Source organism: Panicum virgatum, chromosome 7K, assembly GCF_016808335.1.
Source record: "Panicum virgatum strain AP13 chromosome 7K, P.virgatum_v5, whole genome shotgun sequence".
Taxonomy (NCBI): Eukaryota; Viridiplantae; Streptophyta; class Magnoliopsida; order Poales; family Poaceae; genus Panicum; species Panicum virgatum.
In genome coordinates, this window is record NC_053142.1 from 48,379,352 (window position 1) to 48,398,101 (window position 18,750).

Genomic DNA, 18,750 nt, shown 5'->3' on the forward strand with positions numbered 1-18,750 from the left:
TTGACAGTATAAAGTATAAACAATGGTAGGGAAATTGACGCTGGCTGAACTTGCACAAGAAAAGGACCTCTATGGATCTATCTAGGACCACAAAAAAGATTGACAGAGGACCATCTTCTTCCATAAGAGCACCAAAGAGGACTATCTCTTGCTCTATCAAGGACAACCAACAAACTGATATGCGATGGAAACAGACTGAAACGTAGAGCAAGTGCAGATGACATCAAGCTGTACTGTACCCCTAGACACCGAGCAGCTTCCAGAGCAACTCACGGACTCCAACTCCTCTAGCCGAGCACCATCCCTTCCCTTCCCTCCAAGCACTTCAACCCACGCCAAGCAAGCACACTCCATCCTCCATGAACTCTAACAACTACAGAACTGATATATGTCCTGATAATCGATCATAAAAAAAAAGAATAATGCCACAAACAATAAATCCATGTTACCCTAATCAAAATGTTACTCGAATGTTAGCAGACATTGCTAAACAATGTAGAACGATAGAGGAATGCAGAACCGAATTGCATAATGAAAATCCTCAAATCTCCCAAACCCTAACCCTAAGATTGAGGAAATCCTCACCTTTGCGGGAACATGGAGTTGCAGGTAGGGCACTCCAGCAGCTCGTGCACGCTGGTCACCGGCGGGCCCCCGTCTGCTCACCTGTGGAGCCGCGACAGTAGCAGCAGCAACAGCCGCCGCTCCGGCCCCGGCGTGGTGTGCTCCCTTTTCTCCTCGCCCGGATCCTTCCTCCATCTCCAGCGCCACCACCGCGAGGGCGTCCCTGGTCAGCAAGGTCAACACGCGCGCCGACGGCCGGGCCGAGGACGACGCACGTGCCGGCGGCCGGGTGGAGCGGATCCACTCCGCAAGGGTCGGAGCGGATCGGGCGGGGGCACGGCGGCCGCGGCATGCACGGCGTCCACGCGCCGCCCGCCGGCCACGCGCCGTGCACGCCGGCCGCGGGGCACGCACGACTGTCCGTGCAGGGCGGCAGCCCACGGGGCGGGGCACGCACGCGCCGGGCGCGCGCTGCACGGCCGGACGGAAGAGCCCCTTGAACCACCCCGGATGGCGGCGGGCACGGCCGGCCGGCGGAGGAGCCCCTTCCTCCGGCCCGGACGGCGGCGGGCATGGGCGGCCAGCGGAGGGGCCCTTCCTCCGCCCCGGACAGCGGCGTTTCCGGGCGGCGGAGGACGCCCCGGATGGCGACGTGACCGGCCGGCGGAGGAGCCCTTTCAATCGCCCCGGACGGCGGCGTGCCCAGCCGGCAGCGGAGGCGACGGTGGACCAGAGGAGGAGGTTGGGGGGCTCGCATGCCGGCTGTGCCTTGGCCCTCGTGGCGGCCGCCGTGGCCAAGGCGAGGAGGCCGATGTGGCGGAGGGGGCGCTCCATGGGGGCGGGGTGGGGGGGGGGGCGAGGGCCTCTCGCTTGCTAGGGTTTGAGGGCGGAGGGCTCGGCGCTGGGTAGGGAGGAAGGCTTTTGGGAGCGCGACGCCAATTTTGGGAAGAAAATGAGTGCGGGATGGGGCGATTCGAACGCGGGGCGCGTTAGAGGGGCGGGCGCGCGGGGGGCGCGGGTGATGGGGTGTCCGCTTCAACCCGCGTTGAAGCGGATGATCCTTAAAACGCGAGCCGTCGGATCGCGTTGAGTCCTGCGAGTAGTATTTTGAGCCGTCGATTTTTACAGAGGAGAGATTGTGGGTGCAATATGTTTGGTGCACATTTTGGAGAGTCTCTCAGTGGGGGCACGATTTTTAGGGTGTACGTAGTCTAATTCAATCCGTCCCTTATAGGATGGATATACTTTTTTTTCTTTCCGGTGGGACAAAAAAAATAAGGTTCCGCAGGCGCGCCCGGAGCCCCAGACCAACTGCCTCTAGGGTTTTAGCGAACCTCGCCGGCGGCGCAGAGCCCACTGCTCCCCCCCCCCCCCCCCCCGCCCCTCGCGTCGCCGATGCCGCGCAAGCACGCACCGGCGTTCACGCTGGAGGCGGCCTCCGCCTCCGCCGGGGCTGGCCAGCCGCATAACCTCCCGGTGCTCCAGGCGAAGATGAAGCGCGACCCGGAGGGCTACGAGGAGGAGCTCCGGCAGCTCCACCGCCACTTCGAGTCCTCGGTGTTCCTCTTCCGGCAGCAGGCGGCGCTGGCCACCACCTCCTCCTCCGGCGGCGGCGGGGAGGTGGCCAAGGAGCTCGGCGACCTCGCGCTGTTCCTTGCCCACGTCGCGCCGTTCTACCCGGACGACCTCGACGATTTGCCCGAACAGATTGGGGGTCTGCTCGACACCAACGCGCGCGGGCTCCCGCCGGGGCTCAGGACGCACCTCGTGCAGGCGTTGATATTGCTGGTCAATCGAAAGGTAAAATGTTTCAGGGTAGAGTTGTACTAGTTTCCCTCCCTCGACATCTGGTAGGAGTTCGATGCCCTTGTGGTTGGCTTAGGAAGGATAGCAACGAATTATGCTAATGGGCTTTGCAGTTTGCACTGAGTATAATTCCTGTTGATGTTGCAAAATGGCAAGCTCATGTTCCTCTCTGGTCACTCTTATCTTCTGCAAAATAGAAATTTCCATAATTTGATAGTATCTTGTTGCCCTGTTTCTGTATCTGATGGTCTAACATCAATAGATCTCTGGTTCGACTAAAAGACATGGGCTCGACTACATTTAGATATAGTCTTAGGTGACTTTTGCTAGACTTATAACATTATAAGTAACCTCATTCAACTAAGCAATGGGAAAATATGTATGACAAAAAGAGTTCTTTTGGATGGGTTATTAAACTTGGTGAAAACATTTCGCTTTTGCATTGCTTGTTAACAGATTAATTTGACCTTTTTGTCCCATTGAAACCTGACCCCATGTAATGCCTCCCCTTAGATTGTTGATCTTGAGGACACAATGGAGTTATTCATGGAGCTTCAGGTGATTGGAGATCGGGCTGTTAAAAAGCTAGCATTTTCGCATATTGTACACAGTATCAGGAGGATGAATCAGAAACATAAGAATGATACGAGGAACCGTAAACTGCAGAACATCCTTTTTAAATTCTTACAGGTTTGCAACATCTTGCGAGTGCATTGATCACTCCCATCAGATTTAGCATATTGGAAAACATATATGTATTTGTCTTTTTAATTATGCCTCCTGTTTCTCAGGCCGAAGAAGAGTCGCGGGCAAAGAGGGCATTTACTATCCTATGCGATCTTCACCGTCGGAGGGTCTGGTTTGATGAACGCACAACAAATGCAATATGCGATGCTTGCTTCCATCCTTCCTCTAGGTACATGCTGGTAGAATATCCTAGTTTTTTGCTATTGGCTGCTTTTTGCCTAAATGATCATCATGACATGCAGGATTATGGTAGCTGCTATTTCATTCCTTCTTGGATATGAAAATGCTGAACAAGAGGATGACAGTGATGCATCAAGCAGTGAAGATGAAGCAGACCAAAACCCACAAATTCTGCTTAGCAAACAAGATGTTTACAAGGTGTTTTAACTGGCTTTCATCATGCCTAAACTGATAGTATCAGGATATTCTTGATTTACTTTGCCCTTTTCGATGCATTATTTATCTTTTGGTGGTATATTAATTCCCAGGCAAATCACAAGGGTACAGCTGCTAGTAAGAAAAAGAAGAAAGCTAAATTACAGCGTGTTATTCGTAGCATGAAAAGGCAACAGCGGAAATCTGTTGAGGAGGCTGGTTCCAGCTACTATTCACCCCTGACGTATTTAAAGGATGCCCAGGTGTGTTAGTGCTTCTGTTCATGCTGTTATCACCTTAGATGGTATCTATGAAATGCACTATTCCATTATGCTGAAAATGTTATTGGTTTGGTTGGCAGGGTTTTGCTGAGAAGCTTTTTTCTCGGCTGCAAAAATGCAATGAACGTTTTGAGGTCATCCTCATATTTTTTTCCCATCGTAACATAGTCAATACTTTATTCCACCTTCTATTTAATAAAAATCATTAAAGAAAATCCTTTGCCTTGCAGGTAAGGATGATGATGTTAAAAGTTATTGCAAGGACTATTGGGCTGCATCACTTGGTTCTGTTGAACTTCTACCCATATCTTCAAAGATATGTTCAAGTATGTTAATTTAACACGGTATTTTTGTTTGCATCAACCTTTGAAACACCTCTAGTTTGGTTGTAGTAACACTGGTATTTTTTTAATACCTATGCTGCAGCCTCATCAACGAGATGTGACAACTCTACTTGCTGCAGCAGTTCAGGCTTGCCATGATATGGTTGGATTTATGTCTTGCTTTGAAATCATTCCTTTTTCATCTATATTGGTCCCACTTATTTCACCTTTTCTTTTCTAAATGCAAAACATACACATGTTTAAATTTTAGGTACCCCCGGATGCTGTTGAACCACTGTTCAAGCAGATAGTAAATCAGTTTGTGCATGACAAATCTCGCCCGGAGGTTTGCATTTCTCTTATTCAGCATATGGATCATATCTGTTCTTCAAGCTAACATGATTTCATGTGCTCATACTGACTTTGCTTTGTTTAGGCTATTGCTGTTGGCTTGAATGTTGTGAGAGAGATCTGCATGAGAATGCCTTTGGTGGGTGCCTTAATCTTTTTTTATACTTTAACCTGTACCTTGTCTGCAATGCTGGCCATACATCCCTTAAGGAACTGGATTCCCTGAACTCTAGTGTTATAGTTGTGTTTTGTATTTGACATGTTCCTTGTGCTCAGCATAGGCTCAAAACAAGCAGAGGGAACATTGGTAAATTATTTCACTGTTTTTTTGTTTGGTTTTCTGTATTAATGACTGATAGACTGAAAGCGTGATATTTGTGATTCTGGAAATTCTAATCATGTCAGATTGTCAGTAAATGGAGCGGAATAAACCTGTGAACAGTGTTAGTTTGTGGTTGTCTGCCATTCTTGCTGATTATGTGGTAGAAAGTTTTTTTTATTGGTACTGTTGCTGATATAGAACATACATGCAAGTCTGAGATTCTTGTGCATTCTAGAATATCTGGTGTGATGCACTTATTATCTTTGTTGTACTTATCTTCCTTGCTCCGTCCTCTCATCTGGGAAACCTGCAGATGATGAATGAGGATCTGCTCCAAGACCTTGTTTTGTACAAAAAGTCCCATGAGAAAGCTGTTTCCATTGCTGCTCGTTCGCTGATCACTTTGTTCAGAGAGGTCAGATCTTTTCTTGTAAATTTCCAATGTTTTTTTGTATGTTGATTGACATTCCTTAGTGCTAAACCTCTGTTCATTGAAGTTCAGATCTGCCCTTCATTGTTAGTCAAGAAAGATCGAGGCCGTCCTGTTGATCCAAAGGCTCGGCCCAAGGCGTTTGGTGAAGTCACTGTTGCTAGCGACGTGCCTGGTGCTGAGTTGCTAGATGAAAGCATTTCATCGGAAGGGGAAGGCTCAGATGATGAGTCTGATGCTTTTGATTCCGATGATGAGACAGCCTTACCATCTGCCCCTCCTGGAACAGAAGGAAATATGGAGGGTTCTGATGCTAACAAACTTGATGCCAACGAAGATACCAACGAGGAGGATGAAGCATCTGATGATGATGGTGGTACAGATGAGGGTCAGGATAACTCCGACAATGATAGTGATGATATTGATGAAGAACTAGATGATGACTCTGATGTGGATGCTGATACTGATATGTCTGATGAGGATAATGATGATGATGAAGAACTTAAGGAGAGCATAAATGGTTCAGAGGATGAAGGTTCAGACCAGGACGAAGACAGTGATGAGGGAGATAAGTCTAATGGCAGCAGCTCTAAGGTGCAGAAGAGGAAGTTGAGTGATTATATTGGTGAGCTGAATGCCGCTGATGCAAGCCTTCGAGCCTTGAAGAGGTTAGCAGGAGCCAAGAAGGCTCACGTTTCATCAGATGAAACTGGTAAAATTTTATCAGATGAAGATTTTAAGCGCATCAAAGAGCTCAAGGTATGTGAATTTCAGATGGCTAACAATTTTCCAATAGTTGTGTTCAAACTACAAAGTTGGGAATGCTATGAGAAGCTACTTACATCGAAAAAATAAATCTGCTTGCATCCTGTTCTTACCAGATATAGTTTGATGGATCATGGATGTCTTGATTTTCAGGCAAAGAAAGAGGCAAAGCTGGCTTTGGCCCAACATGGACTAATCAAGGGTGGTGACACGAAATCTGCAACCTTTAAGATGCCATCTTCCGATCAGCTCAGTAGGAAGCGTGTTGATCCACTTCAGCTTGAGGTGCTCTCTCCTCCTTTCGCACTCGTATACATGTGACACACGCATGTGCTTGACACATACGCTTTATAATGCAGGCTCACGTCAGAAGAAAAATGTCGAAAGAAGAAAGATTAGCGATGGTGAAAGCTGGAAGGGAGGATAGAGGGGCGTATGTAGCCAGGGCAGCTGTGAAACAGAAAAAGGTAAGATTTAGGCTCCTTCATGTCTGTTTCTGGTTACAACAAATCTTGCTTACGATCAGATTGCTCATTTGTTCTTGTACGCCTTTGTCTGATTGCATTGTGTGCTGTCTTGCAGACCGGTGGCCTGAGCAATAAGCAGAAGCAACACAGGAAGAGGATGCCTCTGGCAGCGACTAGAGCCAAGGCAGCGCGTTCTCGGCAGGAGAAGAAGCAGCAGCGCAAGCGCTCCGGAAATCAGTTCAGGGGCCGCAAGGCCTGGAAATGAGAGCCGCTTGTTTGCAATTCATGCAGCCTAGTAATGGCCAAAATTTTGACTCTTGAAATAACTACTTTACGTCAGTTAATATTTCCTTGGAATATGTACTATATTTATAGCAAGACCCATGACTATGAAAAAGCCCGAAAAAAATCTTCAGTGCCACGTGCCGACGTGTCATGTGCTTCAGCACGTGGTCATCCTGGCTTTGCACTGCTGCGTCTTACGAGCCATTCATTTTATATTGCTTCTTTGACAAAAAAAAACTTAAAAGAAATGAAATGTTTCATACTATCTTGTTAGTTATTCAACGGTCGTCTTTTTCTCGGCCGGGATCGAGGACTGGAAGATAAAAAAGTAAAAAAGTCCAATTTTGACCATTTAATTCTAGCCTCAGTTTGGTTTTAGTCATCGAACTCCAAAACTGGATATCTCTAGCTATTCAACTATCAAAATCGTTCAAATTTGACCATCGGGCTGTTTTGGTCGGTGGTTTAAATTTTCTATTTACAATTAAGTTCTTAGATCTTTAAATGATTATTATTTTTTGCGTGTCCTCCGATTTAGGTCATTTTTGCAGTCACACATTTGTAACGGTGAGCTTTATTTTTTAATGTTATTCATGCTATTTTATCACTATTTATTATATTATTCTTATATTATTGTGTAAAAACAATAATATAAGAAAATTAAAATAAACAGTTACTGTCGGTGTCCGGACCCGGCGGTCCGGACCCAACTAGTGATGATGCTGCGTGTTCCTCGTTCCAGATGTTGATGCAAGAGGCAACACAGTCACGCACGGGTTTATCCTAGTTCCGGCCGTGGGGCCGTACGTCCAGCAAAGGGGTGTGCGAGAGCACTGTACTGTCTTGCACCGGAGGTGCCTGTAGTAGGGGTACAAGCGAGGCGAGAGAGAGGGATGCTCCCAGGTCTCTGCTAGAGGAGGAGTTGATTGAGGCTAGTGCCAATATCGGGGCTCAGAAGAGCGTTTGGGCTCTGTGAGTGGTGCTGAGAGTTGTGTTCTATTGGATGGACCGACCCCCCCCCCCCCGAAATAAAGCCCGCCTCCTCCTTTTATAGACACAAGGAGGAACGATGTACATGCACAGGGAGATCGCGGAAGTCGTCGTCTTCCTCCCGAATCGCGGGGGTGCAGTGGTCGAGCACTGTAGAAAGTACACTGTGGGTATGGCGCCTGGCGTGGCAGTCGTCCTGGGCATCGTCCTTGGCCTGGCGGAGATCGCGCCGGCGTCCTGGCAGCTCCACCGGGCGGCGTGGTCGTTGCTGTAGGGGGTACCGTCCTCCAGGCGTGGCGTGGCGACGTTCCGAGGGTCCTGCAGGCTAGGGTCTTATCCTGGTCAAAGCCAGAGCCGCTCCCGAGGGTCGTGCCCATGCCGTTCGAGGGCTCCACGGAGGGGAAAGTCTGAAGGAGGTATGGGGAGTTGGCAGTACAGTAGCTGGATCAGTGCCGAGCACGCCTTGCATTGCGTCGCAGGTTCCCACAGTGTCGCTACAGTGTCCGGAATGGCGGAGCAGTGACCGGAGTTGGCGGACGGGACTCCGGTCACAGCCACTGTGCGGAGTGGAGGCCTGACGCCGTCTGACCCGGGTGCTGTGGAAGAGTGGTTGGAATTTAATGCCTCCGTACGGCGGGCGGGTAAGCGAAAGGGCCGTTTGTCCTTTCCGTCGAGGGGCGGCCTCGAGCTAGGCGGAGATGATTCGCTCCCCGGGGGTAGGTTCGCTGCCCTCGAGCGAGGCAGAGACGCGGGGCGTGGTCGAGGGTCTCAGCGGGGAGCCCTCGAGCGAGGCGGAGATCGTCCCGCGGGTTCGAGGGGGTGCGGATGAGCCGCACTGTGTACGTGGGCCGCGTATTGTGCTTCTTTGAGTTCTTTTTTTCTTCTAGATTGGAAGGAGACTGTAAGCCTTCGTGGGCCTGGTTTGCCTAACATGTGTTCGCGTTTTTAGGGCGGTTTTAGTCCCATGACTAGGGTGCCCCTAATCATGGTACCCGACAGTTACAAAATAATATAAATAATATTTTAAAAGACAAAGCTCATCGTTACGAAGACATGACCACTAAAATCACTTAAATTAGGGATATGAGGAAAAAATAGCTTACTATTTTTTTCTCGTATCTCCAGTTTAACTGATTCTTGTGGTCATGTGTTCGTAACGATGAGCTTTATCTTTTTAAATGTTGATCATATTATTTTGTAATTATTTGTTTTACTTATCTTATATTGTTGTTTTTACACAACAACATAAGAATAACATAACAAATAGTGATAAAATAGTATTAAAAATATTTTAAAAGATAAAGCTCACCGTTACAAACGTGTGACCGCAGGAATGACCTAAATCGGAGGTACGAACAAAAAGTAATAATCATTTTAAGATTTAAGAATTTAATTGTAAATAAAAAAATTAAAACCACCCACCAAAATAGCCCGATGGTCAAATTTGAACGGTTTTGATAGTTGGATGGCTAAAGATACCCGGTTTTAGAGTTCGATAGCCAAAACAAAACTGAGGCCAGAGTTGGATAGTCAAAAATGGATTTTTTCTAAAAAAAATTTTTATCTTCGCACCCCAGCCCAGATAGGAAAGGTAGCTTGTCAGAGATGGTCTCAACATTGGAAATCTTTGCTCTAACGGTAGCCGCCGGCGCCACTTGTCTCTGTCCGTGGCTAATATGTGTAAGGATTGATCCATCATTGGGTCAATCACGTTTATTAGAATGTTGAATAATAGAGTGTTTGTACTTGTGCCTGTCATTTCGTCCTGTACTCGCCTCCTGTCACGTTCGTCCCTCGCACAGTATATTAGGAACCAGGCTGCAGGGTGCAGGCAAGTCATCTGCACTGCGACCCAGCGGCACATAGGGATACGAGTGTCGAGGTCTGCCGGCGACAAAGATGAAGACGGCGTGCGTGACAGGAGGGAGCGGGTACATCGCGTCGGCGCTCATCAAGCTGCTGCTGGAGAGGGGCTACGCCGTGAAGACAACGGTCAGGAACCCAGGTCTGTCTGACGATGCTCTCTGCTCATCTCTGATACTGTATTTCGGGATAGTCGTCAGGCTACCAGCTGAGCGTAGGCGTCTTCTTCTGAACTTTGTCTCTTCAGATGACATGGCCAAGAACTCCCACCTCAAGGACCTGCAGGCGCTCGGCCCCCTGACGGTCCTCCGCGCCGACCTTGACGTGGAAGGCAGCTTCGACGACGCCGTCGCCGGCTGCGATTACGCCTTCCTCGTCGCCGCTTCGGTGAACATCGCGGCAGGGGAGGATCTAGAGGTGCGCAGACTTGCATCGAGACCAATCGCTTGCTTCCTTTTTGTGATGTACATTCTCTCACCTGATGATGAATCATCATCGAATTTAGAAAGAGCTGATCGAGCCTGCCGTCCGGGGAACGCTGAACGTGCTGAGGTCGTGCGTGAAGGCCGGCACGGTGAGGCGCGTGGTGCTGACCTCGTCGATAGCGGCGGTCTTCATCAGGCCAGGGCTGCAGGGCAACGGGCACGTCCTGGACGAGGGCTCCTGGTCCGACGTCGAGCACCTCAGAGCCGAGAAGCCGACGTCGTGGGGGTACTGCGTGTCCAAGGTGCTCCTGGAGAAGGCGGCGGCCAGGTTCGCGGAGGAGCACGGCATCAGCCTCGTCACCGTCTGCCCGGTCACCATCTTGGGCGCGGCGCCGTCCCTGAACTTCAACACCAGCGTCCCGAGCGGCCTCGCGCTCCTGTCCGGTGAGAATTGAGATCGGAAGCACCTCCTGGATCGGTTTCTCGTCTTGCCATTTCTCAGGGGCTTGTGATTTCAGGCGACGAGGTGTGGCTCGGCGTGCTCAAGGCGACCGAGAGGACCTCCGGCTCGGTGCCGCTGGGTCACGTCGACGACCTCTGCCGCGCGGAGCTCTTCGTCGCCGAGTCGCCGGCGGCGGCGGGAAGGTACGTCTGCTGCGGCCTCAACACGACCGTCGCCGAGCTCGCGCGTTTCCTGGCGCGCAAGTACCCGCACTACGACGTGATGCGGAATCTGCAGTAAGAATAATATAATCATAATTAATGGCTCCTTCTCTCTGAATTTATTTGCAACCATTCTCTCGTGAATATAATATGCATGCTTGGCGTGTTTCAGCATGACCGACGACGATGAGCTCCTGGAGAAGCCGAGAGCCTGCGTGTCGTCGGCGAAGCTTGTCAGGGAAGGATTCCAGTTCAAGCACACGACGCTGGACGAGATGTACGACAACGTCGTCGAGTACGGCAAGGCACTGGGGATTCTACCCAACCTTTGATAGTGTTTGATAGTGCGAAGCTGCGAGCGAGTCTGTCACATGACATCTACGTCCATTATTTGTTTTCAAATGTAAAACATCTGCATGCATCCATTATTGTTATGGTAAGTACATTGTTGCTGTCTAATAGATGGTCTCGTGTATTGCCACGTAATCTCCTACGTCACTATGTATGGGACCAGCTATGAGACTCTGATGTGTAGTAACAATGTACTTATTTTTAGCTGAATAAAATTTCATACTCAGTTTGTTAATTAGCTTGTCATCTATTCCTTTTTGGTCAAGACATGCACGAGCTCTGAGGCCGTGCATGCAGTCAGAGGGCGTGGCGAGACCGAGACACCGTGTTCGGCTGACGGTTCGGCTGGTCACCAGCCGAACAGCTCTACAGGATTTCTTGAGTTTTTTTATTTTTTATATTATTTTTTTCCGATTTATCAAAAATATATGCCGAATTTTTTTTTTTGCAAAAATGTCATCCTGCCGCCGGTTCATCCGGCCGCCGGATGAACCGGCGGCAGGTGCACCGTAGAATACATACCGCCAGTTCAATCGGCGGTAAGGTACTGTAGCGAATTTCAATGGCATTGTAGCGACTTACTGCCAAATCAACCGGCGGTACTGTAGCAATTAACTGTAGCAATTTTCAAAAAATTATAACAAATTCATATGGATTCGGATGGTGATAAAATTTATACGAAAATTATAGACCTCGACAAGATCTACAACTTTGTAATTTAAACTTTTTTCATTTGGAATCATTCTGGTGTTTAAATAATCGACACAACATTTAGATCTAAAAAATCAGATCTAAACAAGTCGTGCTGCTCATTGGGAGTGCACCGGGAATTTTTCATCTAAACAACGCTAGACTTGTTGTAATTACAAAGTTGTTTAAATCTGATTTCCGGTAATTGCTGTTTGGCAATGCTAGTTTTCTAGCACGCACACTTCCCGAAAAAAGAATCTCGCATGCATGAAGCACTAAATGAAGTTAAATTGCAAAACAAGGCCCTAGTCACGTACGCAAAAAGTAGAAGTAATGTGAGCTCTTTGGAAAACAATTAAAAATTCCTCCTGTCACACGCCCTTGGCCTTGGCTCAAGTTGGTCTATAAGCGCTCTGGCAGGTGGCAGCCACTCATCAATGGGTCAGGTGAGGCCAATTCAATTATTAAGTCTCCATGAGTCGCGACTCTCAAATACGATTCGACTCTTTTCTCTCTTCTGCTATAATTCAGTTGCTGCAGTGGTGAAGATTGCTTTGGAAGATCCACGTTGGATAATGGTTCGGCCACTGGAGATGGCCTTAGGATAATATCCTGTCAATGGACCTTTTTTCCTGTTTCTTTATGAGCTTTTTCCTGGCTGTGTTCGGTGTTCCCAAAACCGAGCAGCTAATTTCAAGTTCTGTATTTACATTGACGTGATTATAAACATTTTCAAGCGAAATGGACCCAAAGAACACGAAACGGGAGCACTTTAATCCACAACACAAGAAATATTTTTTTTTCTAAACCGGAGTACTCAGGGCATGTTTGGATCAGACCCTAGAAAAGCTGCTTGCGGCAGGCAGCGTCTCCAACCGTCCGATTTTGCTCACTTGTTTGGATCGACATGACTGACGCAATTATGTGGTGTAACATCCCAAAAATCCGCTAAATTAAATCGTGCGATAATTATTTTCAAAACCAAGTGTTCCATCGTTGAGCTCAAAGTCTGCCCTAATTCCTGGAATCTTTCCCTGTTCCAATCGTCCGATCTCCAACATCTCGACCCCTTTTCCCTGTGGCCTCGTCAGCGCACGCGGGAGACCGCGGAACGCGACCGACCGGCTCCGCGATCGACGCCGTGATCTCAGCGTGAATCTCCCTCTCTCTCCCTCTCCTTCTCTCTCTCCATTTCTCTTTTTCCTTTTTCTATTTCCTTTTCTCTTTTCTTTTCTTCCTTTTTCCTCTCTCCTTCCTCTCCTCTCTCCATCCCCACGCGCTTGGCCGGCCCCGTCGCCTCCTGCTCCACCCGACCACGCTCCCCACCTGAGCACACCTTCCCCCCCGAACCGCGCCCCGAACGCACCAGCTCGGCGCCGCCCCTGCCGCACGCACCCACGCTGCAGGGCAGCCCCGCGCCCCGGCCGCCTACCTCTCGCCGCGCGCACACCACCCCCCGGGCCGTGCCCACGCGTACGCACGCGCGCGCAGGCACGGGCTCACCACGACGCCGGCCGCGAAGCCGTGCAACACCGCCGCCCGTGCGCACCCACACCACCCATCGCCCTGCTCCCTGTCCCCGCGCGCTACAAGGCAGCCCTGCGACCCGAGCCGTGCGCGCGCCCACGCCACGACTCCCCACGGCGCCGACCGCACCACGCCGCCGGTTCCGCGCGCGCACCGCGCCCGCTGCCACCGTTGACGGCTGCACAGCACCGCCTGCACCGGGTCTCCGCCTGCCGAAGCGTCCCATCCCGCCTCGCCGCGCGCGCCGTCGCCCTGTGCACGTACGACGCCGGCGACCCTAGCACAGCGCCGCCGTTGACGCCGCCAATGCCCTGCTCCCACCCCCACCGCCTTGGCCGCCTATAAAAGGGGCCGCGGAGCACCCCCGAGCTCCACAACCCCACCACGGCCAACTCCGCCACCCCAGCCCCCCCTTTTCTAGCTTGCAGCGCTGCCGCTTGCCATTGCCGCCGCCGGCCACCGCGGAGCCCCCCTCCCCACTGCTCCTCGGCCCAAATCAAGGTAGGGGATGACACCCCCATGGCTCCCTGATGCTCCTCCCCGTCTCTTTGATTGCCACCGCACCCCCAGAGCGCCGGCTCGAAGCCCCGCCGCCCGCTGCCGCACGCCGTTGCGGCCAGGCCGCCCCGGGCCACCTCCACCCGAGCTTCGGCCGGGGATCTACCCCGCGGGCTCCCCTCCTCCTTTTCCCTCTACCCCGAGCCGCCGCCGAGGCCCAGAGCGGCCGAATCGGGCCGCCGCCGGCGCCGCTCGACTCCTCCTCTGTTTCCCGTGGAGGGGGGAGGAAGAGAGGGCATATTTGCCCATGGCCCCCCCTCCTTGCTATTTGCTAAAGAACCCCCCTGCCCTTGGCCTTTTACTAATAAGGCCCTAGCTTTTATTATATTTCAAAGCAGACCCTCCCACCTTATAAACATAATTGCAAATAAACCCCTGACTCTTTTAGAATAACCCAAATGATTTCTAAAATACAAACCAAGCCCCTGCCTTCTTAAATTTAATTACAAATAGGCCCCTGGACCCTGATTTAACCCCTAAACCTTTGATTAACCTATCATTTCATGTACCAAATAAACCCTGATCAACCCAAAACTCTACCACGCCTCTCATAACATAGTTTTGACCATGCCATTAGGAATCCACCCAAAAATATTACTCCGTACCCCATATCTAATGTGTTCCCGATTCGAGCTCAACGATAGGTCTTTGTTTTTCTGTGTATTGATTGTGTGCTTGTTTGTGTACGCTGTAGACCACGGAGTGAACGAAGGTGAGCCCGTCAACGAGCAGTACTGTGAGCAGGTGAATGAGGACCCGTTCCGCGACCCCGAGCCCGAAGGACAGGACCTCCCCGAAGGCTACGAAGACGGCAAGTTCAATCCCATCCTTTGATGCATGTTTCTGTCCTAGTTTTTATAAGCACAACCCAATGGCCTGTTTTATAAAAATGCATAAGTTTTGCTTGCATGAAAACACGGTTGGATAGCCACCCCTTGATTTGTGATGACCATTCCTTGACCACCTAGATTAATGTCTGATTTTGCTTGGACGTTAATCGATATTAGAACGCTTAGGACCTTACTCATAACACGATTTATTTTTATAAAAAAAATGTGTGCGTATGTGGGATGGGATAAATGTGGTGCTTTTGTAAAGAAAGTTTGGACGGGATGGATGGCATTTCTACGGATTTGCCATTTGGTGTGCTCGTGCCAATGTGGCAGAGCAAAGAAGGGAGATATCCATCTTGTCGTGTCTAAGGAACGAGTTGGTGTGTCATCTCACCTAACTCCACTATCGTGCAAACCACTCGACCGTTGAATGGGCAACAGCTTAGCATAAATCCCACTAGTTAATTTGATAGCCATCAGGAGAGCTGAGAGCAACGGGTGACTAAGGAGAAGGGATAAGCCCCGAGTGACTTATGCCCGGTTATACCTAAGTGAACGGTCGATGACCCCTTGGTGCATCCCGTGATGGCTAGTCAGGTTTAGCTAAGGTGGGTAATGGCTATGTCGGGATCTACACCGACACTTCGGTGTTCGTGTTGTGGTACCCGCTTGTGGGTAAAGTTGCACACCTCTGCAGAGTTAAAAGCTATTCGAATAGTCCATGCCCACGGTACTGGGCGAGTTACGGTGTGGTCACATAACTAGTGTTTTACTGGGATGGGCTGGAGTGAGTTGTTTTGGAATTGTGTCCGGCAGTTGTGCCGTGTGCTACGACGGACGGGGAGTCCGGTAGCAGTTTAAAACTTGAACTCCGTGTTACTCAATACAAAAACTAGTTTCTGAAATGTTTTCTGCTAAATAAACCCCTGCATAAAATTTAGCTTTCTGCAAACTAAACCATAACCTGGTTTCCCCAGCCTCTTGATCAACGCCCTGGAGAGCCTTGGCGTCACGAAATGCCCAAGGTACTACAGCAGAGAGTACGAGCATCATGGCACTCTCCGCTGCAGGGTGATCCTAGTCATCGCCAGAAGTGACCGCTACCCCGACATCCAGTCATGGCGAGTGACCGCTACAGGGTTTAGGCACCAGGACACCTATCGCCTAGCCGTCAGGAAAGCACTTCGTTACCTGTGCCGGATTTTTGAAAGACACCTCGCCCCCACACCAATGAGGTTCTTTCCGCCGGCCATCAGAACCCCAGTTTGGGAAGCTCGAATGAGAAACCTGGAACGGCGCCGCCACGAAGAAGGCCTCCTGTACCAAGTGGCTACCTACCTAGCCTCCTTGGATCAGCTCTTTGACGAGCAAGCCAACTTGCTGAGGGAACAGACCCATCGAGCCGAGCAAGCAGAACTCGCGGTAAGACTGCAACAAATCCGTGCAGTCCAAGCTGAGGCAAGAGCCGCAGCCACGGTCAGCAGTGAAGCAGTTGCTCAGGAGAGCCTCAGGCAAGCCCGGGACCAGCGCATGCAGGAATGGACTAGAAGTGGAACCCCAGTCCCAGCAATTGGAGAAGACCATGTTCTGCTCGGAACACCCGTCATAGGATGGGGACCACTCTTTGGAAACCCACAAGCCCCACCCGAGAACCCTGGAAGGTCTACGGCCGCCGCCGCAAGAGAAGCCACTACGCAACCCCGGGAAAACGGAGATCTAGAGGACGGCGGGCAAGGACCGCTCATTCCCCGAGAAGACGTGAGTTCTCTTCCGAGGGAGGAACCCACTCAAGCCGATGAGTTTGCCTAAAGTGCTAGCGACCGTTAAGGGATGAAGCCGTGTGGTCCGAAGAAGATCTGTGCCCCCTTTTCTTTAGTAGTTGTGTACCCGGACGTGTAGTACGCGTTTGGCCTTGCCCCGTGTTGTACCACCCTTGCTGTAATAAAGTTGTTTGTGCTTGTTGTTTGTGATGTTGCGAGCTTGTTGATTGTGTGCTTGCCGGCAGTAAATAGATACAGCCTTTTCAAAAATACGAATTAAACAACTTAAACATCACCTAATCTTAGTCTCAATCCACTCGTTCTGTAGATGGTTTCCCGGAGCGTCACGAGGGCCTCCCGCATGGGAGTGCAGCCGGATGGGCAGAACCCTCCGCCTGTAGAACAAGAAGTGAGCCAGGGCAGAGGGGGGAATAATGAAGTGCCACTGCCACCCCCTCCACCCCTTGGAGACCTGGCACAGATAATCCACAATCAGACCCTCATCCTAGAAACACTGGCCAATGCCCTTGTCATCAGGCAACCACGGGGACAAACCATGAATGACAAACTGACAGCTTTTCTGAGGACCAAGCCACCCACCTATGCTGGATCTAGTAACCCTTTAGATGCAGATGACTGGTTACGGGTGATCCAGAGGAAGCTTGAGCCGTTCGAGTGCCAGGATCGTGATAAAGTTCTACTGGCAGCACATCAACTCACCGGGTCTGCCTTGGCCTGGTGGGAGAATTACTGCGCTACTGCCAGAGATGCCTCCGCCATCACTTGGAATGAATTCGTGAGGGAGTTCCGCCGCTATCACATCCCCTCGGCCACCATGATGCGCAAGGCGGATGAATTTCGCGCACTTCAGCAAGGGAGTATGTCGGTGGAAGAGTATACTCACCAGTTTATGGAGCTGTCTCGCTATGCACCAGAAGAAGTGAACGACGACGAGAAAAAGCAGGATATGTTCAAGAAGGGACTAAACCCAGAACTCAGGACCCTGCTCACCCCTCAGATCTATCCTGATTTCAACACCTTGATGAACAAGGCAATCCTCACAGAGAAGGCCAAGATCGATGAAAGAAAGGATAACAAGCGCAAGTTCCTGGAGAGTAAGTCAAGCCAGCAGGATCGTTTCCAGAAGCCCAGAAGCTTCAGCTACAACGCACCAAGGTCCCAAGCCCCAATGCAGTACAAAACTCAGTCTCAAGTGATAGGACCACGGGCCCCTAACCCCCAGCTCAGAAGCCAGAACACCATGAGGGCCCCGCAGAGTAATGCAAGCCAGGTCACCACCAACAACAGCAATGTGAGGGCCTGCTTCAACTGCCATGAGACGGGACATTTCATCGCCGACTGTCCCTACGCCAAGAACAAGCCCGCTACGTCAGCCTTCTCCAACACGGTGAACGGACCTAAGCCAGTTCTGACGGGTGCCAACCGAGTACCCATCCGCGGCAACAACAACACCAACAACAATAGCCAGCAGACGAGGCAGCCCCAGCAGTCGTTTGGATGAGCCCGCGTCAACCACATCGACGCACAGGAAGCTCAAGGAACTCAGGGCGTAGTACTCGGTGAGTACCTAGTCAGCTCAACCCTCGCAATAGTATTATTTGATTCTGGAGCATCACACTCGTTCATATCCTCAAGTTTTGTGGAGAAACATAAAATACCTACAGTACTACTAAAAACACCCCTATTAACCCGGACACCCGGAGGTGACATCAGGTGTCAACTGGGTTGTCTACGGGTAAGAATCAATTTAAGTGGGGTAGAATTCCTAGCGGATCTAGTGGTACTTAAGTCAGAAGGAATAGACGTGATCCTTGGAATGGATTGGTTAAGCCGACATAATGGTCTCATAGGCTGTACTGACAAAGTGGTACACCTAACAAACCCAGAAGGAGTACGAGTGACCTGCCATACCCGGGAAAGTGGATCAAACCCAATGGTATTTAGCATGGAAGTCAAGTCCTTGGAAGAAGTCCCAGTAGTGAATGAGTACCCGGATGTCTTTCCCGAAGAACTCCCCGGTATGCCACCAGATAGGGATGTGGAGTTTGTTATTGACCTTGTCCCTGGAACTGCCCCTATAGCCAAAAGACCCTATAGGATGGCAGCCTCTGAGTTAGCAGAATTAAAGAAACAGCTGGAAGAACTACAACGAATTGGCTTCATCAGGCCAAGTTCGTCTCCTTGGGGAGCCCCGGTTTTATTTGTCAAGAAGAAGGACGGAAGTATGAGGTTGTGTGTAGATTACCGGGCACTAAACGAAGTCACTATCAAGAACAAGTACCCCCTTCCCAGGATCGATGACCTTTTTGATCAGTTAAAGGGGGCCAAGTACTTCTCCAAAATCGATCTGAGG

The 18,750-nt window shown here is 50.4% G+C and overlaps 3 protein-coding genes across 4 annotated transcripts; 2 read left to right on the forward strand and 1 right to left on the reverse strand.

The window, feature by feature from the left end:
- Positions 1-640: 640 nt before the first annotated feature.
- Positions 641-1,321, reverse strand: LOC120640349 (proline-rich protein 2-like). Its single transcript, XM_039916184.1, has one exon. It carries the CDS (start codon positions 1,319-1,321, stop codon positions 641-643), a length of 681 nt encoding a protein of 226 aa, XP_039772118.1.
- Positions 1,322-1,936: 615 nt separating this feature from the next.
- LOC120641877 (protein SDA1 homolog) lies at positions 1,937-6,852 on the forward strand. Its single transcript, XM_039918188.1, has 15 exons — positions 1,937-2,364; positions 2,884-3,060; positions 3,162-3,286; positions 3,360-3,495; positions 3,606-3,755; positions 3,854-3,907; positions 4,004-4,099; positions 4,200-4,259; positions 4,368-4,442; positions 4,533-4,586; positions 5,083-5,184; positions 5,272-5,958; positions 6,118-6,249; positions 6,324-6,431; positions 6,547-6,852. The coding sequence occupies exons 1-15, from the start codon at positions 1,960-1,962 to the stop codon at positions 6,694-6,696; spliced, it is 2,511 nt and encodes an 836-aa protein (XP_039774122.1). The 5' UTR covers positions 1,937-1,959; the 3' UTR covers positions 6,697-6,852.
- Positions 6,853-9,557: 2,705 nt separating this feature from the next.
- LOC120641880 (anthocyanidin reductase ((2S)-flavan-3-ol-forming)-like) lies at positions 9,558-11,243 on the forward strand. 2 transcript variants are annotated; one of them, XM_039918190.1, is made up of 5 exons: positions 9,558-9,711; positions 9,817-9,986; positions 10,075-10,438; positions 10,513-10,732; positions 10,830-11,243. In XM_039918190.1, the coding sequence occupies exons 1-5, from the start codon at positions 9,606-9,608 to the stop codon at positions 10,987-10,989; spliced, it is 1,020 nt and encodes a 339-aa protein (XP_039774124.1). In that variant the 5' UTR covers positions 9,558-9,605; the 3' UTR covers positions 10,990-11,243. The 2 variants fall into 2 exon arrangements, with proteins under 2 accessions (XP_039774124.1, XP_039774125.1); XM_039918191.1 differs by having other exon boundaries at positions 9,817-9,920; positions 10,135-10,438.
- The last annotated feature ends 7,507 nt before the right edge of the window (positions 11,244-18,750 follow it).

Bases quoted from the DNA above. Each gene is read 5' to 3' on its own strand.
- LOC120640349 (XM_039916184.1), bottom strand. From the start codon at position 1,321: ATGCGAGCCCCCCAACCTCCTCCTCTGGTCCACCGTCGCCTCCGCTGC.
- LOC120641877 (XM_039918188.1), top strand. From the start codon at position 1,960: ATGCCGCGCAAGCACGCACCGGCGTTCACGCTGGAGGCGGCCTCCGCC. The intron at 3,287-3,359 runs GTACATGCTGGT...CATGACATGCAG, and splicing joins TGCTTCCATCCTTCCTCTAG to GATTATGGTAGCTGCTATTT. The intron at 4,100-4,199 runs GTATGTTAATTT...CCTATGCTGCAG, and splicing joins ATCTTCAAAGATATGTTCAA to CCTCATCAACGAGATGTGAC.
- LOC120641880 (XM_039918190.1), top strand. From the start codon at position 9,606: ATGAAGACGGCGTGCGTGACAGGAGGGAGCGGGTACATCGCGTCGGCG. The intron at 9,712-9,816 runs GTCTGTCTGACG...TTGTCTCTTCAG, and splicing joins GACAACGGTCAGGAACCCAG to ATGACATGGCCAAGAACTCC. The intron at 10,733-10,829 runs GTAAGAATAATA...GGCGTGTTTCAG, and splicing joins GACGTGATGCGGAATCTGCA to CATGACCGACGACGATGAGC.